Source organism: Cibotium barometz, chromosome 9, assembly GCF_041138505.1.
Source record: "Cibotium barometz isolate CiBa-2024 chromosome 9, ASM4113850v1, whole genome shotgun sequence".
NCBI classification, from domain to species: Eukaryota; Viridiplantae; Streptophyta; class Polypodiopsida; order Cyatheales; family Cibotiaceae; genus Cibotium; species Cibotium barometz.
In genome coordinates, this window is record NC_141054.1 from 31,126,966 (window position 1) to 31,149,567 (window position 22,602).

The 22,602-nt window shown below is 38.8% G+C and overlaps 1 protein-coding gene across 1 annotated transcript; it reads left to right on the top strand.

The window, feature by feature from the left end:
- Nucleotides 1–347: 347 nt before the first annotated feature.
- LOC147635457 (putative aquaporin PIP2-8) lies at nt 348–4,441 on the top strand. Its single transcript, XM_086802272.1, has 4 exons — nt 348–657; nt 1,872–2,167; nt 3,873–4,004; nt 4,358–4,441. The coding sequence occupies exons 1-4, from the start codon at nt 393–395 to the stop codon at nt 4,439–4,441; spliced, it is 777 nt and encodes a 258-aa protein (XP_086658398.1). The 5' UTR covers nt 348–392.
- Nucleotides 4,442–22,602: the final 18,161 nt, after the last annotated feature.

Sequence of the window (22,602 nt, forward strand, 5' to 3'; positions counted from 1 at the left end):
TTAAGCGGGCTCTTCAATCTTGCTAAACTCTACTTAATTGCCAAGCTCTTTCTTGGTAATTAGGCTCGATTTACTGTAGTTTATTAGCAAGCTCTTTTCTATGTAATCTTTCTGCACTGTGATCATCCTGCAAGCTCCCTAATACTGCTGCAACGAGAGGTTCGTGCATAGGTGTAACGATGGATTAATTGATAAGCGTGTTTCAGATCCAGCTTAGGGATAACGACGCGGTCTCTGAAGTAATTATTCAGGCGCGATGGATTAATTGATAAGCGTGTTTCAGATCCAGCTTAGGGATAACGACGTGGTCTCTGAAGTAATTATTCAGGCGCGACGGTGGGAATTTAGGGTAAGCCCGTCGTCAGAATTACGAGCTGCAGGATAAGGTTGATATGGAGAGGCACGGCCACGTATACGTTCCGCCACAGCCGGTGGCAATGTTTGATCGGGCGGAGCTGACGAGCGGAGCTTTGTTGAGGGCTGTGATTGCGGAGTTCGTTGCCACCTTGCTCTTCCTCTACATAGTGGTGTGCACGGTGATCGGCAACGCCCACCAGAACGCCCTTGCCACCAGCGGCGGCGTCGGCACCCTGGGCGTCGCCTTCGCTTTCGGTGGTGCCATCTTCGTCCTCGTCTTCTGCACTGCAGGAATATCAGGTACCCTAACTACTGCTAACCCTAATTGCCACTAAGCTAGCTTAGTGGCAATTAGGGTGGGAATATCAGGTACCCTAACTACTGCTAACCCTAATTGCCACCAGAACGCCCTTGCCACCAGCGGCGGCGTCGGCACCCTGGGCGTCGCCTTCGCTTTCGGTGGTGCCATCTTCGTCCTCGTCTTCTGCACTGCAGGAATATCAGGTACCCTAACTACTGCTAACCCTAATTGCCACTAAGCTAGCTTAGTGGCAATTAGGGTGGGAATATCAGGTACCCTAACTACTGCTAACCCTAATTGCCACTAAGCTAGCTTAGTGGCAATTAGGGTGGGAATATCAGGTACCCTAACTACTGCTAACCCTAATCGCCACTAAGCTAGCTTAGACACCGTGGATCTATTCTCTCATCTACAACTGCACCAGATCATTAACTCCGCTTAACACATCATTAAGTCCACTTAATCTTATCCCTATCACCTGCATTATTGGCTACATATGGTTTCACTAAAGCCTACATTAACTCCACTTAGCACATCATTGTCCATTCCTCGTCCAGTTAATCTCACCCCTTGCACATGCATTCTTGGCTATGATATCACTTACCCATCAATCATCACCTCTCAACCTTACTCCTTGGCTATCACATTGTTAATTTGCAAGCCATTAGTACCACTTACTATAGTTAACTACAACTGTGTCATCATTAAATATCAATTATTACTCATCACTAATCTAGCTATTTAGTAGTATTACCTCGTATTTTGAGCTACCCATTCCTCAACGACCATCACCTCACTATTAGGTTTCTGGTGGATGGTTTATTTCTTACCCTATAGGCATCCCCTTAGGCATGTTCCCAACTACTCACGGTCCACTATTTTCAAGCAGCTATGGTTATCAAGCTTCTAATTGGATCCTTAATCATGTGTAAGCTCAATGGTATCGGTTTTAAGAACCTAGTTGGTAATCTCTTTAACATGATCATCAATATTGTTTCCTAATTAGTGATAGCTATATTACATTTTAAAATAATTAATTGTCTAAATAGCTTAACACAATTCGCGCAAGCTAATTGACGCTAGGTCATGGCATAGGCTCATGCTTAGTAATGGTGCTGATTGAGCTAAAGGTATGTCACCAACTCTAATTATAAGCTAGTTAAGGCTATATATCTATGATTCTAATCAAGTGTGATTATTTGTGGTATGACAGGTGGGCACATAAACCCTGCAGTGTCAGTTGGTCTATTGATTGCAAGAAGGATTACACTACCTAGGGCATTTTTGTATATAATAGCTCAATGCTTGGGTGTAATATGTGGGGCTGGAATAGTGAAAGCGTTGCAAGAAACATACTATGATGCCTTTGGAGGTGCTGCCAACCATGTGCAACCTGGTTATTCAAAGGCAGCAGCCTTTGTCGCTGAGCTCTTGGGAACCTTCCTTCTTGTCTACACGTACTTAGCAGCAACCGATGCTCATCACAAATTCCATGATGCCCACATACCAGTGAGTACATTACCTTATATTCCATTTGCGTGTGTGCGTGTGCTAAATTCTTTCCCCTGAGGAGTATGACACACACACACGCTATATTCTTTCACCCCTTTGTGTAGTGAGGGGGAGACATTTGGATGCAATGTGTGTGCAGTTTTCAATGTGTCATAGCCTTAGAGAGCCCCCTCAAAATTGGGCTTTTGGGGTGGGCAAAAACTAAATCTGGAGAAAGAGTGCCACCTTATCCACTTGGCTATTGTCCCCACCTTTTGTGCATTTAGGGGAAGAAGGTGAGCAAAAAGTGCCACCTTATCCACTTGGCTATAATTGTCCCCACCCATGTACTTGTGTTTTTGAGTTATCATAAATGCCCTTTATAATGGCCAGAGGAAAGCTGTCTTCGAGGTGCTTTCGTTCGAATGGGCACATGTTAAAGTACTATAAACTTATATAAAATTTAAAATTGGGGATGGGGCCACCCAGTGGCCCCATAGCCTAGTGACTAGAGAGTGCATCTCTTAATCCTAGGTCCTAGGTTCTTATTTTGGAATCTTAGTATGCAATTGTACATTGTACACATAATTGTATGTGTACCCTCGTATGTGGTGTATTACACGCAATAGTATGTGTGCATGTATATGTATATCTGTACACACAATAGTATGTGTGCATGTATCATATGCGGTGTATGTACATGTATGTAAGTGTGCGTACACATGTGGACATATACACGCTTGCTATGAGAACATTTTATGAACTTATATTTGTGTAATTGTGTGTACACAAGCACACATGCATGCTATGTACAAATGTCAGCATATGTGTGACATAAGCTGCTTTAATTAATTAACAATGTGTGGGTCATTTGCTAGTTATTGATTGATTTGATTGAGAATGATTGACATACATTGTCTTTAAAGCCTTTTAATCTCTTACATTACTAAATGATTGTTTAATTGTATTGCTCTAGTCAAGCTATAATATGAAAGGTAATTTCAATGCTAAATAAAATGTAATTTTCAAGTATTAATACTTTCTTAAGCTAGATAAAAGGTAATTTTCAAGTATGGATACTCTTTAGGCTAGATAAAAAGGTAACGTTATATGCTATAGTTCATATCTTTTAGTATTTGAACTTCTTTGCTTTATGTGTTGCTATGTATATGGAAAAGCATGTATTTGAACTTCTTTGCTTTATATGTTGCTATTTTGTATGGAAAACCACGTATTTGTTTGCAAGGAGCTTAGAATTTTAATAAATCACATGTTGTAAGTGCAAAAACTTTCATAAAGTATCCAAGATGTGATAAAGTATCCAAGATGTGATATGTTTCCTTATCAATATTAAAGGATGTGGTCTATGTGGGATAGTGATGTAGAAATGTTCACGGGCATATCTATAATTCTAGCACACATATTCTTTTTCTTTTCTTTTTTTGTCCTCGTTATTACACATAGAATTTTTATGTATGTTCTCATTACTACATATAATTTAAGACACTCAAAGGATATATTTAAATTTTTAGATGTTATTAAAAATGTTCACAAGCATGGTATTTAGTTCCAACACATAGTCTTTTTTTGTTTGTCATCATTATTACAAGTTATGTATGTTCTCATTACTACACATGTAATTTGAGACACTTAAACAATATCTTTAAATTTTTAGATGTTACTAAAAATGTCAATATCATGTGGTTGGCATTTCCTTTTGTAGATTCTAGCGCCTCTATCAATTGGATTTTCTGTATTTATTGCTCACTTGGCAACCATTCCCATCACTGGCATAAGCATTAACCCAGCTCAAAGCTTTGGCACTGCCGTAATGTATGGACATAAATTCACTTGGCATCAACTAGTACAATTGTCGTACCATTTTAGAAACTTTTATACTCATGCATTTATCTTTGTGGGATTATACACATCTCATATATGAATATGAAATTTGATTTATGTATAAAAGTAGATTATGAAATACCATGCATTTGGATTGATGTTATGAGTGCATATTGTGATAGAATAATCTAGGTACCCTAAAGTCATAAAATACTTTGTATTACATGACTAGATTTCTTAAAATGCTCCTAATTATAAAGTGTAATTTTATTTATGGATATTCAAAATGCCATTTTCTCACCCTTGTTATGTTAAAACTTTATGACCTAATATATTTTATTCTGACTAACAATATCTTAATTTTCTTCACAACAATGGATATTTTGGCTTGGCCCAATTGTTGGTGCTATTCTTGCTGCTGGCTATCACACGTTGGCATTCAATGTGTGAAGGCGCATTCATACTTCTACCCTTTGAAAAGAATAAATCAAATGAACATGTTATATAATGAGTATCTGGTACACCTCTTGATTATAGGTAGACAAAACTCAAGATCAATCCACAATAAGATAATTGCATTCCCATCAATGTGTCTAATTTAGAATCACACCACAATTTAGAGCTAATAATTCATGCTCAATTGGCATTATTTCATGGATTTTATATAATTCTTTTTTGTTCCAATCCCATTTATGGAAGTAAAGGGATTTGTTACTTAAATTTATTTTATAATATGATATGATTGATCAATCTTAGGCTTCTCATCTTAAAGTTAGGATTTTTTCCCAAGAGTGTAATTTAGAGGTGATGTAACACTAGTTTCTAAGATTTTTTAAACAAAGAAGTGTGGCATGTACATGAATAAGATAAACTTTATTTAGCCTTCTCATCTTAAAGTAAGGATTTTTCCTTGAGAGTATAATTTAGAGGTGATCTTTGATACTAGTTTCTAAGATTTTTTAAACAAAAAGAAGCTAGTCTCTCTAAGATTTTTTGAGCAGAGAAGCTTGGCATATACATGAATAGAGAAGCTTAGCATGTATATAAACATAGAAGCTTGGCATGTACATGAACAAGACAAACTTTATCTTACAAGCATGTGTAAAAATCTATTATTTTCTTGCATTACGGACCCCTCTTCTTCTTCTTCTTTGATACTAGTTTAATTTTTCCTTGAGAGTATAATTTAGAGGTGATCTTTGATACTAGTTTCTCTTTATTCTTCTTAGCCTCTTAGGATATTATGTGCCTCCCCTTTGTTGATCTTCATATTATGGTGTACAAGGGAGGCTCATGATTGGTTTGGTGTTGATGCACCTCCTTGATGTGCATCATTTCAACTCTCATAGGATTGATTCTTTGTTTGCAATTTGAAACCTTCGTTGACTAAGGTGTTCACTTCTACGTTTGTAATGTTTGTTCTTACCTCCACAATCCATACGCATAAATGTTAGGAATGTGTGTGATATTACAATTTAGGTGCATGTATGAGTGAACCTCATCATCATAACACCATATCTCTTGTTCTTTTGGACCTCTTAGTTTTGGGTACCAAGAGGCCTATGTGGTTGGTTTGAAGTAGAATGCCTTAGAGAAGGAAAATATCAACTGATTTGCAAAGAAGGGTATTTTTGCTAAGAGGAAAAATCTAGTTAGTGACTAATGATGGGCTTAATTATCTACTAATAAGACTTGGATCAAGGTATGATACTTCTTTTGGGTTGTGATGTTGTAAGATATCTTTGGGTGCATAGAAATAAATATTAGATATGGTGGTTAATCATGGTAAAAGCACACTAAGAAAAATTAGTAACACTAATTAGAAATGATTAAGATTAATGACTCAAATGAATAGCATAAGAAATATTATTTCATTAATTGAGTCATGGCCTTAAATAGGCTCCAAGTACAAGCCAGTAGGTCTGAGAAAGAATCCATGAGTTTTTAAGTAGTGAGGAATCAATTCAAAATGACCCCTAGTCTCTCCACAATCATCTCCTTAAATAGGCTCCAAGTATAAGCCAGTAGGTCGGAGAATCTATGAGTTTTTAAGTAGTGAGGAATCAATTCAAATGACCCCTATTCTCTCCATAATCATCTCCTTAAATATAGGGAAAAAGTGGCTCCCCTTTTGTATCTAATTTATGGTGAATATAACTAGGGAAAACTTGAGTCTTTTACAAATAACCTTTAAAACTTTGCTCACTCTAATGATGATGGATGATTATTTGCTTCTTCCAATATTGTTCGCGGGTGCCACCTCTCCAAGTAAAAAGAAGGAGCTACCACACATCTCTAACAATTTTGAATGTATTGAATTGTAGTTAACCTCCCATCTATCTAGCCAAAGCACTTAACTTTTGAGTTGATTGGAGTCCTTGTGATTGCCCACAAAAAAGTACAATGGGTGCCTCTCCGACAATAGATCAAGGGTTAGCTTGAGCACCTTCTTAAGGCTCTACTGAAGGCATCCCTCCTTGAGTGCCCCCTTAAGACTCTACTAAAGCCATCCCTCCTTGTGCACTTCCTTGAGGCTCTATGAAAGCCATTTCTTGAGACCCAAATTTTCTTTTTCTTGGTCACCCTCTTTGCTTATTCTCTAGTGCTACAAGAAATTGAGTGATTGTAACCGAGAAAGCTTAAAACACAAGCGAGTGCAATGCAAAACACATGACTCCTCCTTTGGATAGTATTGTTATTTCAGTGCTTTAGCATTTAAATGTAACAACAATAGTTTATCTAAAACCATGGGACAATATTGTTATTTTAGTGTTTTAGCTTTTACATATAACAACAATAAGTTACATAAAACCATATATGGCTATGCAATATATGTTTGGCATTGACATGGTTCTAATACAATTGTGGTTTCTTGCTGCCATGTCTTTGTTGTTTTTTTGCAAACAAAGGAATAATTCTTGCAAGCAATGACTCCATGTTGATAATAACACATTTGAGAGTGATGTACCAAAGAAAAACCAAGAGAAATTTAAATTATGTCTTTGATGTAGAAAATGCCCATGAGGAAACATGGGTTAGGCCCAAAAAAAGAGCAAGAGTTTTCATTCAGTTAGTCGTTTGCACACACCACCTAATCTTCCTCACACTCATCATCCACATAAAAGCACAATGTGCAGTGATGCCATCGTGGCATCCTTTCATACTTTTGTCACAGCAACATTCTTTGTGCCATAGCCTCCGCGTATGTGGGCAACATACTATAATGAGATCACAAGTACACACGATAAATGTGTCAACAATAACAAAGCCTACAATAAATCTTGATCAAAGGTAATAACGTTATTAAATTGTAGCACGTTAACAAAATAACTACAAAGAGAGCAATACAAACAAAGAAGCCCTTCATTCATATCAACAACCTAGTATCATCCAAACTCCTAGTGCCATGAAGGATAAGCTCAAAGCCCAAAATACATCACCAAAAAGTCTTTCAACATCACAAATACATCACCAAAAAGACTCCATATGAAAAAGACAAAGCCAAAAACAGTCAATAGGAATCATAATCCTAATCATAAGTTCTACCATAAATTTGGAAATGAACCAATAAAGATGACAAAGGGAGAATTACATGGCTCATTAGTCATCATAGGGGTTCACACCTACTCAAGAATTGATCTCCTCCTCTAAGAGCTCATCTACCACATATCTAGCTAGAGATGATGCCATCATCATCTGGATGAAATCGAAACATATAATCACCTTAAATGAAGGCATGCCTTCAGAGCAGGAGCCATGCTTCACCCCATCTCCAAGACAATACCTCGGGGGAAGCAGAAAAGCTCTAAATAACATGATAGAAATGTGTGCCTCATCTCTCAAGTCCCCCTCGAAGATCCAATCCTCACTTCCCAAAGTGCACTCACTCCTTGGAAGGTAGTGCAATGCAAAAGATTGCATGAGCCTTATATGCATAGCCTCAAACAATGTCTTTCTCTCCAATGTAAAGGTGGGTGGAAACATCCCATGTTTGCAGATCAGGTACAACACATAAGTCTTGAACTGCATTTTTTAAACAAGCGTGCATGTGAATTCCACCATGGAATAAAATCCTAGTACTTAGCATCACAATAGTGTGGCGACACAAATGTCAATGCTCAGTGTACCAATATGCAGTGTTGAAACACAACAATCCATCTCCATACCTCCATGTGAGAAACTCTAGCATAGCACTAAATCCACCTCATAGACTCTCCTACATGAAGTCCATGTTTAGATAAACGACAACTAGTCGATGAAAAGAGAGAGTGCAAAGAAGGCCCTTACGTGCTGTCATGCAAGATACAACCCCACCACTGTCCAAAAGAGTAGAGCTATGCTGCCAGAGAAAGACTATAAAATAGACTTGGTGCTCTGGGAACATATCCCACAGTGGCCTTTGCATACTCCCTAATCCCTCCAAATGGAAAATACAATTAAAAAAAAGTCTACCACCCAAGCCACGTGCTTTCCCCTACAAGTGTACACACTACATACATGATTGCTCTTTGTGAAGAACTTATGAATCCTTGTGTACAATGGGTCTTTTTCTCCACCCACAAATGCCTTGCCAATGACAATGTAGTCCCCAACAATGGCCATGCAGGGAGAAGCACCATCATAGCACAGTGTACTCTCTCATATAAACAAAGGTTTGTCATTGTTTGGAAAAAGTTGTAGATGAAGTAAGACTCTCTGCAAAAGCTAGAAAATCTCAGACAAAAACTTGGTTTACAATGATTACATGAAACGGGAGGAGAGGTAGTCACCCACTTACCCCCATGAGCTAAATCACCATCATCAGTGGGGCCAAATCCTCAATAGTGTGCTCCATATGTGGCTTGACAAGATTGGGATCCTTCTTCCTTTTCTCCTTACTTTCCAACCCCCAATTTAATTAATAAAGAGCACACAACATACTTCACAACATGATACTATAAAGTAGCAAGTGTACCTTGTGCTGGCAGAGCAAAGAGGTCTCATTTGGCACATCTTTTTGCAATATCGAATGCCTTTTGAAGGCCTCTTTTTCACGCTTTGCAAGATGTGGCCTTTCTCTAGGTCTATCCACCATGGACAATTATCCAATTCTAACTGACTGAGAGAATGGAAATTGGGGGGGATACATGGACAATTATCCAATTCCAACTGAATAAGAGAATGGAAATTGGGGGGGATACATGGTGGTCTCCCCATAGGCAGTGGAGATCCACTACCCCGTTAAAGCAGGTAGACCGCCTAAGAGCTGATTCTCTTTCAAATTGAACAAAAATCTTTGTACAAAAACTAATGTAATAAACCCAAAGTCCACTAAAACATGCTCAATAAATCCGACAGAGCCATGAAGAATCCAAAGCCAAAGGACATGATGAGGGTGGTTGCAAGATCAGGGTGCCCAGTTTTGTCCACTCAGGCACCCTGTAAACAGTAAAAAAACAGGCATTTGTCTACCTTTAGTGGCTAATCTCTCCTAGTAAATGAAGGAATTTCATTTCAAGTTCTTTTGTTGGAACATCATATTCAAAGTTGGAAATATAGTTGCATAATTTGATTAAGCATTAGATAGTCAAAAGTCCTCATTTTCTTAGGTACAAAGTCAATGTATACACCCTGTCCCAAATTTGAACTGATTCCATAAAATGCTAATATCTTTTACATATAAACTCATATGAGATTCCCACTTTGTACATTAGATCTTCAAATAATATGGAGCTTAACTTGATTTTTTGAGAAAATTTTAAGATATTTGTCTATTTTCTTTAAATATTTCAAGGTCTTTAAAGTGTTATAATACACGCCACTTTTTGTACCCACAATAGCTACCACTTAAAATCCTCAATCTTATAGATCAAAAGAGTGCGTAGACACTGAGACATTAGTAGAATGTGGTGGTTAGTAAAAATTGCAAATCCAATGGTTGGATTTTTAATGATCTCTTTTTCAAAATTCTTCCAGACTATCAGAAGGCCTGCAAATATTAATAATCTAATTAGTAAAATTACATTTTTGATGTGAATCATATAAAACCTATAGGGACTAGTGTGCTTGTAATGGTGCATCTATGGAAAAATAAATTGGATCACTCTAAGTATGGAAAGATCATTTTTTTATCATTTCATCATATTTTTAATTAATTTTAATTATTTAGACTAATTTATATTAATTTAAGTTATATTGGGTTAACTTAAGGGCAAGCGTATTTTCTATTATTTGCTTGATCTCATTTTAAGTACCTTGCCTCCCAAAACTTACTCTCCAAGCATTGTCCCAGTCCAGCATAAACTGGATAAAACTGGACACCCTGATCTTGCAACAACCCATGATCACATTTGAACACTAGATGTTAGGTGGCCATCTGCACCATATCCACCTTCTTGAGAGCCTTCACCTTGTCTCTTACATGCACCTCAGTTTTTCTAACCATTGGAAACATGTATCTTCTTGCTTCTATCTTCACCTCCTCGTAGTAATCCTAGAGGGTACACTTTGACAATATAATGCCATCTGCACAGCCACAAAATCAGCCAAAATCTCAAGGGAACGCTTTTGGATTTTGTCAAGAACAAGTGCTCGAGGGAGCCATCTGAGAAATGGTAGCCAACACACATTAACTCCACATACTCTGACAAATCAAATAAACATCAACATAACTAGTAGGAAAAAGGGAATGGAAGATCACATTTGATAATTGTGGTCACCCTTGGGAAGAGCGAACATAGCCTTTATGGACTTGTTTGCCCCAAACAATGAAAGCTATCGTAGCCAGTGCTCACATCACACATGGAAAGGAGATTAAGCTTCTCTAATGATGTAAAGCTATCCTCACCCCATTTCAAAGAGAACACTGCCGTCCTCCATTCATCACCCAATTTTGGATCCAAAATATTTAAAATCTGTCATGGAAGTAAAACTATTCTTTGAATCAAGTGTGACAAACAAATTTCAAGATAGAAGCCATAATTTGCAAAAAAAAAGTGCATTACCTTGCCAATCCTATCCAAGAACTTCCTATAGTGAGGTTCTCACTTTCTTTATTTTCCACCTTTGTATATTTCTCATTGAAAAATCGACCTTTGATAGGACCAAGCTTCTTCTCCAATGCATTTTGGCATTACACCTATATTGATGAAGCAATCTTGAATATACATTAAGCAACACAATAAAAGCAACTTCATAGTAGTTTTATGATGCTCACTAAAACCTACGTTATACACAAGTTTCCCTAGGTAAACCATGACTCAAAGGAAACCATGGATTGACTCATTTTGTGCTTCTCCAACAAATGGCATCTATTTTTTTCTTGTCCAAATCCAAAAGCACTCTCAAATAATCTTGAGAGTTAGCTTTGCAAATGTTTGAAGTGTTGATTATCTCATCTCCAAGAGATGGCACAACTAGGCCATGTGTTGATAAACTCATATTGAAAAGCCACCTTTAGAGAAGATATATCTTCTTGGAATCCACACACTTTGGCATGAGGAATCTCAAAGGCAACGAGCAATTGGTGGGCAAGCCAAAGAGTTAATAATCCTCATCCTCCAGACAATGTCCTTACCATGGATCATAGTGATGTCCCCTTCTCTACCCACACACGACTCATCCACAATGCTAGACATATAATGCATAATCTACAGTGTAGCCTCCATGGCAATTTGCACCTTGTCCTACCTGTTCATCTTCTCCCATCCCATAAATATGCTCTTTCTTTTCCATCCCAATGTCATCAATGGCATCGTCACCTATTTCTTCTATGCCAGGAAAACCAACTTTATCCTTAATTTATTTGGTTTGCTCTTTCACCAAGCCTTAATTACTTTTTCTACATGCTAGTTGTTTTTGTTTCCCCTTATGCTTGGTTGAAGAATCCACAGTTCTAATCTCCATTTTGAAAACAAACAATAATAATAAAAATTTATATAACAAAAAACACATAAATTCAATATAGAGCTGTTGAAATACGTTTGCATCTTAAAAGCCCGTCAACAAAGGGGACAATAGAAGACAAAAAAAAAGTGCCTTTCAAACTATAGTGGACATTGTGGACAGATATTGAGGATTGTGAACATGTATGCCATATGCGGTGATGTTGCGCGCCTAGCAGTTCAGTAGTGGCACCCAATAGCTTAGTGGCGGCAGAGTGCCCAACCTGATCAGTCTGGGCACCTTCCACGTCGTGAGCACCACCTCGGTATTACACGTGTGAAGATGGTGGGCTGTAACTATCGAAGTAGCCATTGCCAAGATCAAGAAGTCTCAACTTAAAAGGGCGACTGATCGCTACTCAGAGAGAGAGAGAGAGAGAGAGAGAGAGAGAGAGAGAGAGAGAGAGAGAGAGAGAGAGAGAGAGAGAGACAAACAGGCACACAGATAGAATGGATGTATGTATGCTCTCAACTGGTAGTTGACAGTCAGTGTCATGAAGCTTGTTACAGAGATGGTCTTCAGGAAGTCAGAAAGTAATCAAGAGCAATGTTGCCATTCCATCGTGTCTCCACATTACTCTCTACATTGTGTTGATTAAGCATGCTATGTCTCTGTTTTAATAAGCATGCTGTGTATGCGTGAGAAAGTGAGTGAGGTATGCAGTGGGCAAGTTGTAGAGTGAGAGTTGAGAGAGTGTGAGTGAAGGTCTGCATAGTAGAGTGGTGTTATGAGTGTCCCATGACCATTTAAGACTTGGTGCTTGTATCTAGAAACTCTGGCAGGCGACTACACGTCTCCCATGATATTACCTGACTGGTCTGTCTCACCAGACTACTGGCTTGCCATTTTGAGAGGAAAATTAGTGAGAAACACCTGGCGATCCTGCTCAAGAACTACTTCCTATTGGGAACTGTGCTGAGGAAAACCCTTACTGCCACTCTACTAGATCGCTATTGCAACACCACTGGGAAGCTTCCTGCGAAAAAATCTCTACAACATCTTGGCTAGAAATCTCTCAAGTTGAGGAAATCGCGATGAAGCAGGAAAACCTTTGCAAGAGTAGAATTCTACACCTTCAGGCGAAGGAAAACTTTGCGAGTAGAATTCTACACCTTCAAGCGAAGGAAAACTTTGAAAAAGAAAGTCATGGGTCCACTTAAAATAAGTCTACAGAGAAACCATATCATGGAAGGAATTTTCCAGAAAAGTCAATGTGTGCGGAGAACCTTTCACCACACAACACAACCAGATTTAGGCATGCTTTCTACATTATCATGAATCTAAGGATGGAGAAAAGTAATGCCTTCAAATGATCCTTTAGGAAGCTCATAGCTGGGAGAGTGCCTCACACCGTTACAATCAAGAAGTCAGTGTGTGAAAACTTCTGCAACCCCGTAGAACCAAGAGGGAGTCAAAATTCAGGCACAAATTGGACCAAGAAGAGAAGTACCAAGAGTGAGAAGCCATGCACAGTCTAGGTCCGGAAAGCTTGAAAAGGGTGGAGCAACAAAACCAAGAAGAACAACCATAACAAAACCCCCAGAAAAGGTTAAAGGGAGCCATGGCATCATTAGCCAAAAAAAAAAATCGGTGTTCTCACAGGAGAAAAAGCGAAAGATGCATATCTGCATGTGAGGAGGTTTGAGCAATACTGGAAAGCGGCCAGACCTCGAGATATGGAAGAGCTAGACATGAATGAAATCCACAGAGATGCTTTCATGAATACCTTCAAAGACAGAGCCACGGAGTGAGTGTCAAGATATCAAGAGAACCATTTCTAGACCTATGAAGAGGTCATGACTGCTTTTCAGGGAAGATTCTGCAAGATAAAGGCTACAACTCAACTCTGTGAGATAGCTTCGACAAGAGTACATGGATGTAGAAGCCTATCCCGAGACGACGACAAAGCTGCTAACCTTGAGGTAGAAGCACTCTTAAATAAGCACGCATGCTAGTAGCTCCTAGCATGCATTGGGATCAACCTGCATGTTGAGTTCTCCCAATGCATGGTGGTAACTCTCAGCATGCATTTGGACCTTCTCTTACTCTCGTCATGCATTGGGATCTGCCCGCATGTTGGGTTCTCCCAATGTATGCCAGTAGCTCTCAATATGCACTTGGACCTCCTCTTTCTCTCATCGTGCATTGGGATCTCCCCATTGCTGAGTGCTCCCGTCATGCATTGGAATCTTGAGTGCTCTAAATGCATGCCAATAGCTCTAAATAATGCATGTTGGTAGCCTCCTAGCATGCATTGGGACGTCTCAAGAGTTATCGATGTGCCTAGTAGCTCCCCTTGCATTCAATAGATATGTCGGGTACTCCCAATGCATGTTTAGAGAATCCTAATGTATATTGGTAGCTCCCGATATGTATGGGGAGCTCCCAATATCCTAATGAATATTGGTAGCATCCCAATATCCTAATGAATATTGGTAGCATCCAATATGTGTGGGGAGCTCCCAATGTATGGCAGGTGCTCCTAAAGCACGCCAAGAGATCCCAATGCATGCATGTAGTTCGTGAATGCATTGGGACCTCCCTTGCATGTTGGTAGCTTCTGATGCATTGGGACCTACACCTTTATGTCAATAGCTCTCTTGGCATGTATTAGGGAGTTCCCAATGATATTGGGTGCTCCCAATGCATGTTCATAGTGCTCGGCATGTATTTAGACCTCCCCTTGCATGCCAAAAGCTCCCGAAATATATTTGGACCTCCCCTTGCATGTCAATAGCTACCTACATATATTTGAATCTCCCCTTGTATGTCGTAGCCTTGTAATTTGTACCCACATGTATGCTATACCCGCATGTATTACAAACTTTTAGAGGCTAGTAGCCTCTGCATTTAGAGCACTCGACATGCATATGGACTTCACCTTGCATAGCTTTTGACATGCATTGGGACCTTGTGAAGCTACCAACATGCATTGGGACCTTGTGAAGCTACCAACATGCATTGGGATCACTCGACACTCGACATACATTGGGAGCTCCCACACCATGCATTGCATGTAGGATGTTTCCAATACATGTTGGGACATCCCCTTGCATGCCAGTAGCTCTTGACATGCATTGGGAAGCTCCCCTTGCATGCTTGTAGCTCTCCTTGCATGTCGTTGAGCTCTTGATATATATGGGGAGATCCCAATGTATGTTAGGTAATCCCAGTGCATATGGTGATATATTTTACCATACATTGGGGTACTTACAATGCATGTCGGGTGCTCCCTTTGCATGTTGGTAGCTCTTTGCAAGCATTGGAATCTCCCAATGCATGTTGAGTGCTCCCAATGCTAAGTGCTCCCGTTGCATGCTAGTAGCTCTTTGCAAGCATTGGAATCTCCCAATGCATGTTGAGTGCTCCCAATGCTAAGTGCTCCCTTTGCATGTTGGTAGCTCTTTGCAAGCATTGGAATCTCCCAATGCATGCTAAGTGCTCCCGTTGCATGCTAGTAGCTCCCAGCGTATGCATTGGGATCTCCCGACATGTTGGGTTCTCCCAATGCATGCTGGTAGCTCTCGACATGTGTTTGGACCTCCTCTTGCTCTCATCGTGTATTGGGATCTCCCCATTGTGGGTGCTTCCCCCATGCAGCTTCCGTCATATGCATTGGGATCTCCCCATTGTTGCTGAGTTCTTCAAATGCATGCCAGTAGCTCCTAATAATGCATGCTCATAGCCTCCTAGAATGCATTGGGGGATTGCTAGCCAATGTGCGTGCATTGCATGTGAACCACCGTTAACCGCCATAACACTTTACCCACCCTTATTGAGTCCCTTCACCGACCTTAGGCCATCATCTACCTTATGATTTTGTTGCATGCAGGAGCCTTCACGACTATGGATTTGCTCACTACGACTATGGATTTTCAGTGAGCAAGGGGTGCAATGGAAGAAGCTGGGTCTTCTTCTTCCTTCTCTTTCTGTTTGCGTTTTCATCACAAGCATTTCTCTCTATTAGGGCTGAGGCCCTAACACATTTGGCGACCACGATGTTAGCAACCTCCTGTTGGGATGAGCGCAAGGGAGGTGCCCACAGCCTGTACTAGAACTAGTGGTATTGATGAGGAGGTCGTAGGCGAAAAAGAATTAGCTCAAGAAGCAGCGGTGGAAGAGGTGATTAATACCCATGTTGAAGCAGCACAGTAGAAGAAGACGACAAAGCTCCTCCTCCTCCGATTACAACAGCAAAGCTAGAAGAGGAGGTGGCCATTCCCTCAGATCATAGTACCAGTACTGTTGCGGCGGTGCCCATCGATTTGAGTGATGCAGAAGAGAGCACTGATGGCGTCGGTACCACCCAAGTTGTTGCACCTCTGTAATAAAGACCTGTAACTGCACTTCCGTCGCGAGAAGAAGTGGAAGAAAAACAACAATGTGAGAAACACCCACCTGCTCTCTCACGCGAAACAGAAGCTGCAGTCTGGGCCGCCACTCCGCCTACTGTCTACGAATCCGGACTGCTATCTCCGACGGCCACCCAAATTCCACATACCGCAGGCTCCGCATCGGTTCCGTGCATCTGTTGATTCTGATCTCATGCTTCCTCAATTGAAGGTGTCAAAATCCATCTCATCTACATCGTCCTAGCTACACGAAGAGTGCTTGCAAAGCCCAATGATTCAGAGGTGCGCAGAGCGAGAAGTGCTACCTGCCTTGCTGTCATAGTCACCCGACTCAATCTCCGACGGACATCCGCTTGCTGAATCTGGAAGAGTGCTCCCAATGCATGTCGGTAGCTCCCATGAGGCCCTAATGCATGTTAAAAGTTATGCAAGGTGAGGTCCATATGCATGTCAAGTGCTCCGAATGGACATGCCGCTAGGTTTTGGGAGTTTGTAATACATGCAGGTATGGCATACATGTATAAGGGGAGGTCCAAATATATTTTGGGAGCTACTGGCATGCAAGGGGAGGTCCAAATACATGCCGAGAGCTATTGACATGCATTGGGAACATCCCACATGAATTGGGAACACCCAATATGCATTGGGAGCTTAGAAGCTCCTCGATGCATGCCAAGAGAGTTATTGATATACAAGAGTTGGGAGCTACCTACATGCAAGGGGAGGTCCCAATGCATTCGGAAGCTACACGCATGCATTGGGATCTCTTGGCATGCTTTAGGAGCACCCGCCATCATACATTGGTGGGAGCTCCCCATACATATTGGGAGGTTACCAATATGCATTAGAATATTGGGAGCTCCCTATACATATCGGGAACTACCCATATCCATAATGATCTCGTAGCATGCATTGGGCGTACTCGATATGCATTGGGAGCTCCCTATGTATATCGGGAGATGTCGACAAGACAATCGTGCATTAGTGGTGATCTTTCGTAAGTTATTGGCTTTCATTTGGATCAAAAATCTTGGTAATCCAATGTTTCTAGCTCTAGATATGAACAAAATACTGAACTGTAATTTTTCTGCAAGTTAGATGAGTAAGGATTGCTTTCACTAAACTAAGGAATATAGATCCTAGTGCAAGTTAAATTCTCTAACGTAGGGTCAATTCAGAAGAAAAGATGAATCTTGTTTAACCTATGCATATACAAAAAAAACTTAGTTGTTTTGTGTAATCAAGTTATGACACAAAGTTAACCCTTAACCCATGCATATGAAATCACTATGATAGTCTATTTGAGATAGATGAGGTATAAGGCTTGAACTAATTGGACATAAATAACACTTATATCAAGTTTATATGTATCAATACCATCCCAAGTGTCTACTGTCATGATGTTACGATTAGCTCAAGGGCTAATCAACGCATGTTTGCGCATAACATTATTGCTCGCAGGAAAATCTAACCATACCATGATAGAATCTTCTAGAGGAACCATAGATGTTTTAGTTTTTGTTTCAGCTTCAGATCTCGTTTATGTTTCATATTTCCATTCGCTCTCATTCTCCTTTCGACTCTCAGCTTTTTCAATACTATCCAATGTGTACAACGGTACACTTGGTCCTTTGACAATTCTGATTGAGGTATGTTTGAAAACTTGTGAATTCTCACAGTCCTATCCTATGTAGCTCTTTATGTCTTGGTATAACTCATGTTTAGCCTTTAAAGATGCAATTGTTAATGCTATGCTGGCTTCACCATGAGAGACGAGCATTTCTCCGAATGAGGTTTTGAGAGATTGCTTTAATTTTGTAAGGGATTTATCGAATTTCTCACGTGCTTTCTCAATCGCATAATTCGTGTAATCTGTCCCTAACGACTCTTCTATAGAGAGTACGTCTTCCTTGTGAAAGGAAAAGCAATACTCTTCAAGTTCTTGTATTTTGTTTGCTTTTTTAAGATTGGCATTATGAGGTTCAATTAAAACCGGTGATTCTATAAGACACTCAACCATACTAAGCATGCTCTCTTGAGCTTGCTTGCTTTTTACATTTCGCATATGATCATGATTTTCAATTTGGGGCGGTTGGGCAGGTTCTAGTTTCGTGATTAGTCTGTGAGGTGCACTTAGTGCTGAATTAGAACTTGTTTCATCCTCACTAAGTGATGTAATAGAACTTGTTTCATCTTATGACTTACTTTGGATCGTCAGGTTTTCATTATGTTTGCCCATGCGACGAGAACGAATTTTCCTTCGGGCTTTTGTATTCTGTGTCGCACATATAGGTGTTGTGGTTTGTGTGGTATCCTTTGAGGTGGATGCTTATGCATCATGTGTAGCTTTTGGCTCTTTTGGGGTTAGATCCTTCATAGGCTTCTTTTCCCTGTCCTCTCTTTCAACCTTAGTTTCGATAGTTTATTGTTCCTTATTTTTCTTGGATTTAGAAGATTTTTTCTTTTTTGGTTTCTACTTTAAGGCATTTTCTTCTATCCATTTCGAAGTGCTTTCTTTTATATTCTTTTTTATTGTTTCTCATGCCTTGGCTTACAAGCGTGTAAGCATATTCAAGGGTGCCGTGGATAATTTTTCATTTTGCACACTCAAGATATTAAGACTTGTATTTTGCAAGATAGGTTACATTGAAGCAACTCGCCTTTGTGGCCAATGTCACAATGTTCACACATAGGCTGCAAAGTGTCAGTGATTGGATATGGAAGTATTCCAAACTGTGCAATCAGCCATCTTGTGCGGTCCACGACAATAGAAACACTAAAGTGTTCGATTAACTACTTCTTGAGCAGTTTCTATTCTTTCGACTATTTTTGTTTGGTGCAAGGGAGATGGAGGTTTTGAGTTATTTTTAGATGAATTGGGACATTGGGTGTTGTCATGACCAAAGGTTTTACAATATATGTAGTATAGAAAAATAGGTGCCTTGTACGCATAATGGGAATTGGGATGGTCATAGTGATTGCACTTAACACATAAGGCATTTCACTCATCACTTGGAGAGGCATTAGGGATGTTTGGTTTTGAAGGATCTCATTCTCTCTTAGAGATGTTAGTTGAAAGATTTTAAGCAAGGCTGTATAGAATTCAGGGAATGACAATTTCGAGATCAATCTTTCTTTTGCCATTGCTTCACTTGGCTTAGATAAGGAACATCTCGTAGCATAATTATCTTCCATCATGTTGTCATCTAAACGTATTGCTTCTTTACAACATTGATCAAATGTTTCTGGATTGGAGAAAATGATCAAGTTGTGTAAGTTGTATTCTTTAAGCTCATTATGAAACATCTCTTCAATTGAGCATCATTTAGTTTTTCCCACGACTCACATCGTGAGTCCAAGAGTTTTATCTGAAGGATAAAGTCTCTAATGGTTTTGTTTGGTTTACGCTCAATTGAATAGATTTATGTCGATGTACTCCATTGATCACCTTATCTTGCAAAGCCATGGATAAAGGTTGACTTTAAGGTTCGAACGTTTGTCTTGATCGCGCGAGCATCAATGTGATGAACTATCGACGACAAGTCTTTCCTACTAAGCATAGGTTCAACGCATGTACCTTGATGGGGTATTTGGGATTTTCAAAGGCTTCACATCTCTGTTCAAACATTTGATTGAATTGAACAGGATCAGTTGTTTCGTCTCGTATTTGTCCATAATTTTGAAAATCTGTACGGTCTTATTTTTGTATGAGTCACTGAGGTCATATGTGAGTGCTCTTGTTGGTAGGGATTCACGTAGTCCTTGGGCAACCCCCCTTCCTAGAGTAGTCAATATATCCAAGGTGTGGGCATCTAGGGGTTGGAAAGGGTTGGTACCTATAGGATTTGTGAAAATGTTAAAGCACCAAAGCTCGATGGAATTGAAGTGATAAGGGATGCAAAACTCGATGACACTCTTATTATTAGCATGGCGAATGGTATTGGGAGGTGCATTTGCGGCATGGATCTCAATGGCTCGAAATGTGAGCCATTGGGGTGAGAGTGTCGGCCCACGTAGTCCCTCTATCGTTGCCATGTCTGATGTTGTCAATTTCTCCTTAATGAGCAAGCATGTGTTTTTTTTTTGGCTTTTTAGATTCTCATAGTCTGTTACAGTCTCAAGAGGCCTGGCGTATTCTTCGTTGGATCAAACGAGTGTCGGTTTGTCTTAATTAGCTTAAACATTACATGTACGTGAACGACCTTAGAGATATTTTTCTGAAAAAGGTGCATGCTAGTAGCTTCCCAGATGGAAGAGGAGGTCCTAAAACTTATTTTTCATCATTGTCTTAAGATGAAAAAAAAGTTCGAGAATTTTATCCAATTTCGAAGCTCGTTTCTGAAGGTGTTCCAAAAGAAATTTGAAAAAACTCTGTATGAGAGAGTTGAAGTATTTTTGGAGTACTACAACTTTGTCTCTCTAACTCGTTCGTGATTTTATCGTTTAGACTCTTTTAAAAAAAAAACCCAAATATAGTTCGAAGTCATTTCTGTAGATATTCCAAAAGGAATTTGAAAAAACTGTATAAAATAGTTGAAGTATTTTTGGAGTACTACAACTCTCTGAGTCGTTCATAATTTTATCGTTTAGATTCTCAAAAAGTAGCCCGAATTTGGTTCGAAGTCAGTTTTGTGATTTTTAGATTGTGGGTCGCGATTTTCGGATAGAATTTTAAGGCTACTAGTCAGAGGCCAAAATGATCGATTTTGTCTTAGCACGATCAAGACCAAATTTAAAGAGCTCGATGTTGGATTTTCGATGAGCACTAGAGTGTCTTCATCAGATTCACAGTTTAGGAGATACGAGCCTTCAAAGAGAGCTGTTTTCAGAGTCTTCTTTTTTCTTTTCTTTTTTTGGTCGATGGCTCTCTTTTTACGTCGTGAACTAGTAGGGTGCAATTCACGGCGTGAAGTAGACTTCATGGATTTTATCAAATTTTTTAAAAAAAATCACGAATTGTTTCATATCATGAGATGCTTAGTGGTTCACGTCGTGAAATGCTTAGGGTTTTACGTCGTAAACTAGACTTCACGAATTTTTTATTTTTTATTTTTTATTTTTGCGTGGAGATTATTTCACATCGTGAGATGCTTAATGTTTCACATCGTGAAATGCTTAGGGTCTCAGGTCGTGACTTTACGAAAAAATTAAATTTGAATTTTTTTGGGCGTAGACTCTTAAGATGTGAATCCTTAAGGCATGAGAGTGTAGAAATGGTTCACGTATAAATCATTTTTTTTGGGACGCGGACTCTTAGGATGTGAACCCTTAAGACGCGAGAGTGCAGAAATGGTTCACACGTGAATATATATATATATATATATATATATATATATATATATATATATATATATGTCTAGTGAAAATTTTAAATTTTCTTATTTGGGGAGAATATTTTTTGAATTTTAAATTAAAGAGATATGGACATTATTCCAAAAAGGTAAGTGACTAATATATATATATATATATATATATATATTAGTCTAGTGAAAAATTTGAATTTCCTTGTTTGGGAAGAATATTTTTTGAATTTTAAATTAAAGAGATATGGACATTATTTCAAAAAGGTAAGTGACTAATATATATATATATATATGTGTGTGTGTGTGTGTGTGTGTGTGTGTGTGTGTAGTGAAAAATTCGAATTTCCTTGTTTGGGGAGAATATTTTTTAAATTTTAAATTAAAGAGATATGGACATTATTCCAAAAAGGTAAGTGAGAATCAAAAAAGTCAATCTTTTTATGATACCCTTGTACACCCTTCATAAATGATTCCAAAAATGGACGATTTGACAACTCATAGACATCTACTCATTTAAGACTCATTAGAATTAATTAAAGATTAATTCTTTCACTAATTTTTTTTTCTTTTACACTTATCAAAGATTTTAATTAATCACTAATCTTTAATTAATTCACACAATTGAGCACATCATTGGATAGAGCAAAGAATTGATAAGTTATGTGCATCAACTAATATGTAAATTAATATATAATTAGAGATTAATTAAGTCCTTAATTTTATCTCTTTTTTAAAGGTAAAATCAAGCAAATGAGAGCTAAATTCTTTCAATTTAGAAAGGAATTGATGTAATTAGGTGTTTTGATGCATTTAGATGCTCTCAAAACACTAATTTTGATTATTTACATGAATAAATTAGATTTTTAAAAATATATTTTTTAATTTTTTGACCTCTTGAAGTGGATAAATTATCTTTAATGATATAAAATAGTCGATAAAAAAAGATGAGTCATTTTTAAGAGTTTTTTTTTTAAATTTTGAGAAATTTTTTGAAGAATTAAGTTACTCTTAATGTTTGCTAACACTTTAATGT

Bases quoted from the DNA above. Each gene is read 5' to 3' on its own strand.
- LOC147635457 (XM_086802272.1), top strand. From the start codon at position 393: ATGGAGAGGCACGGCCACGTATACGTTCCGCCACAGCCGGTGGCAATG. The intron at 658-1,871 runs GTACCCTAACTA...GTGGTATGACAG, and splicing joins CTGCACTGCAGGAATATCAG to GTGGGCACATAAACCCTGCA. The intron at 4,005-4,357 runs CATCAACTAGTA...TCTTAATTTTCT, and splicing joins ATGGACATAAATTCACTTGG to TCACAACAATGGATATTTTG.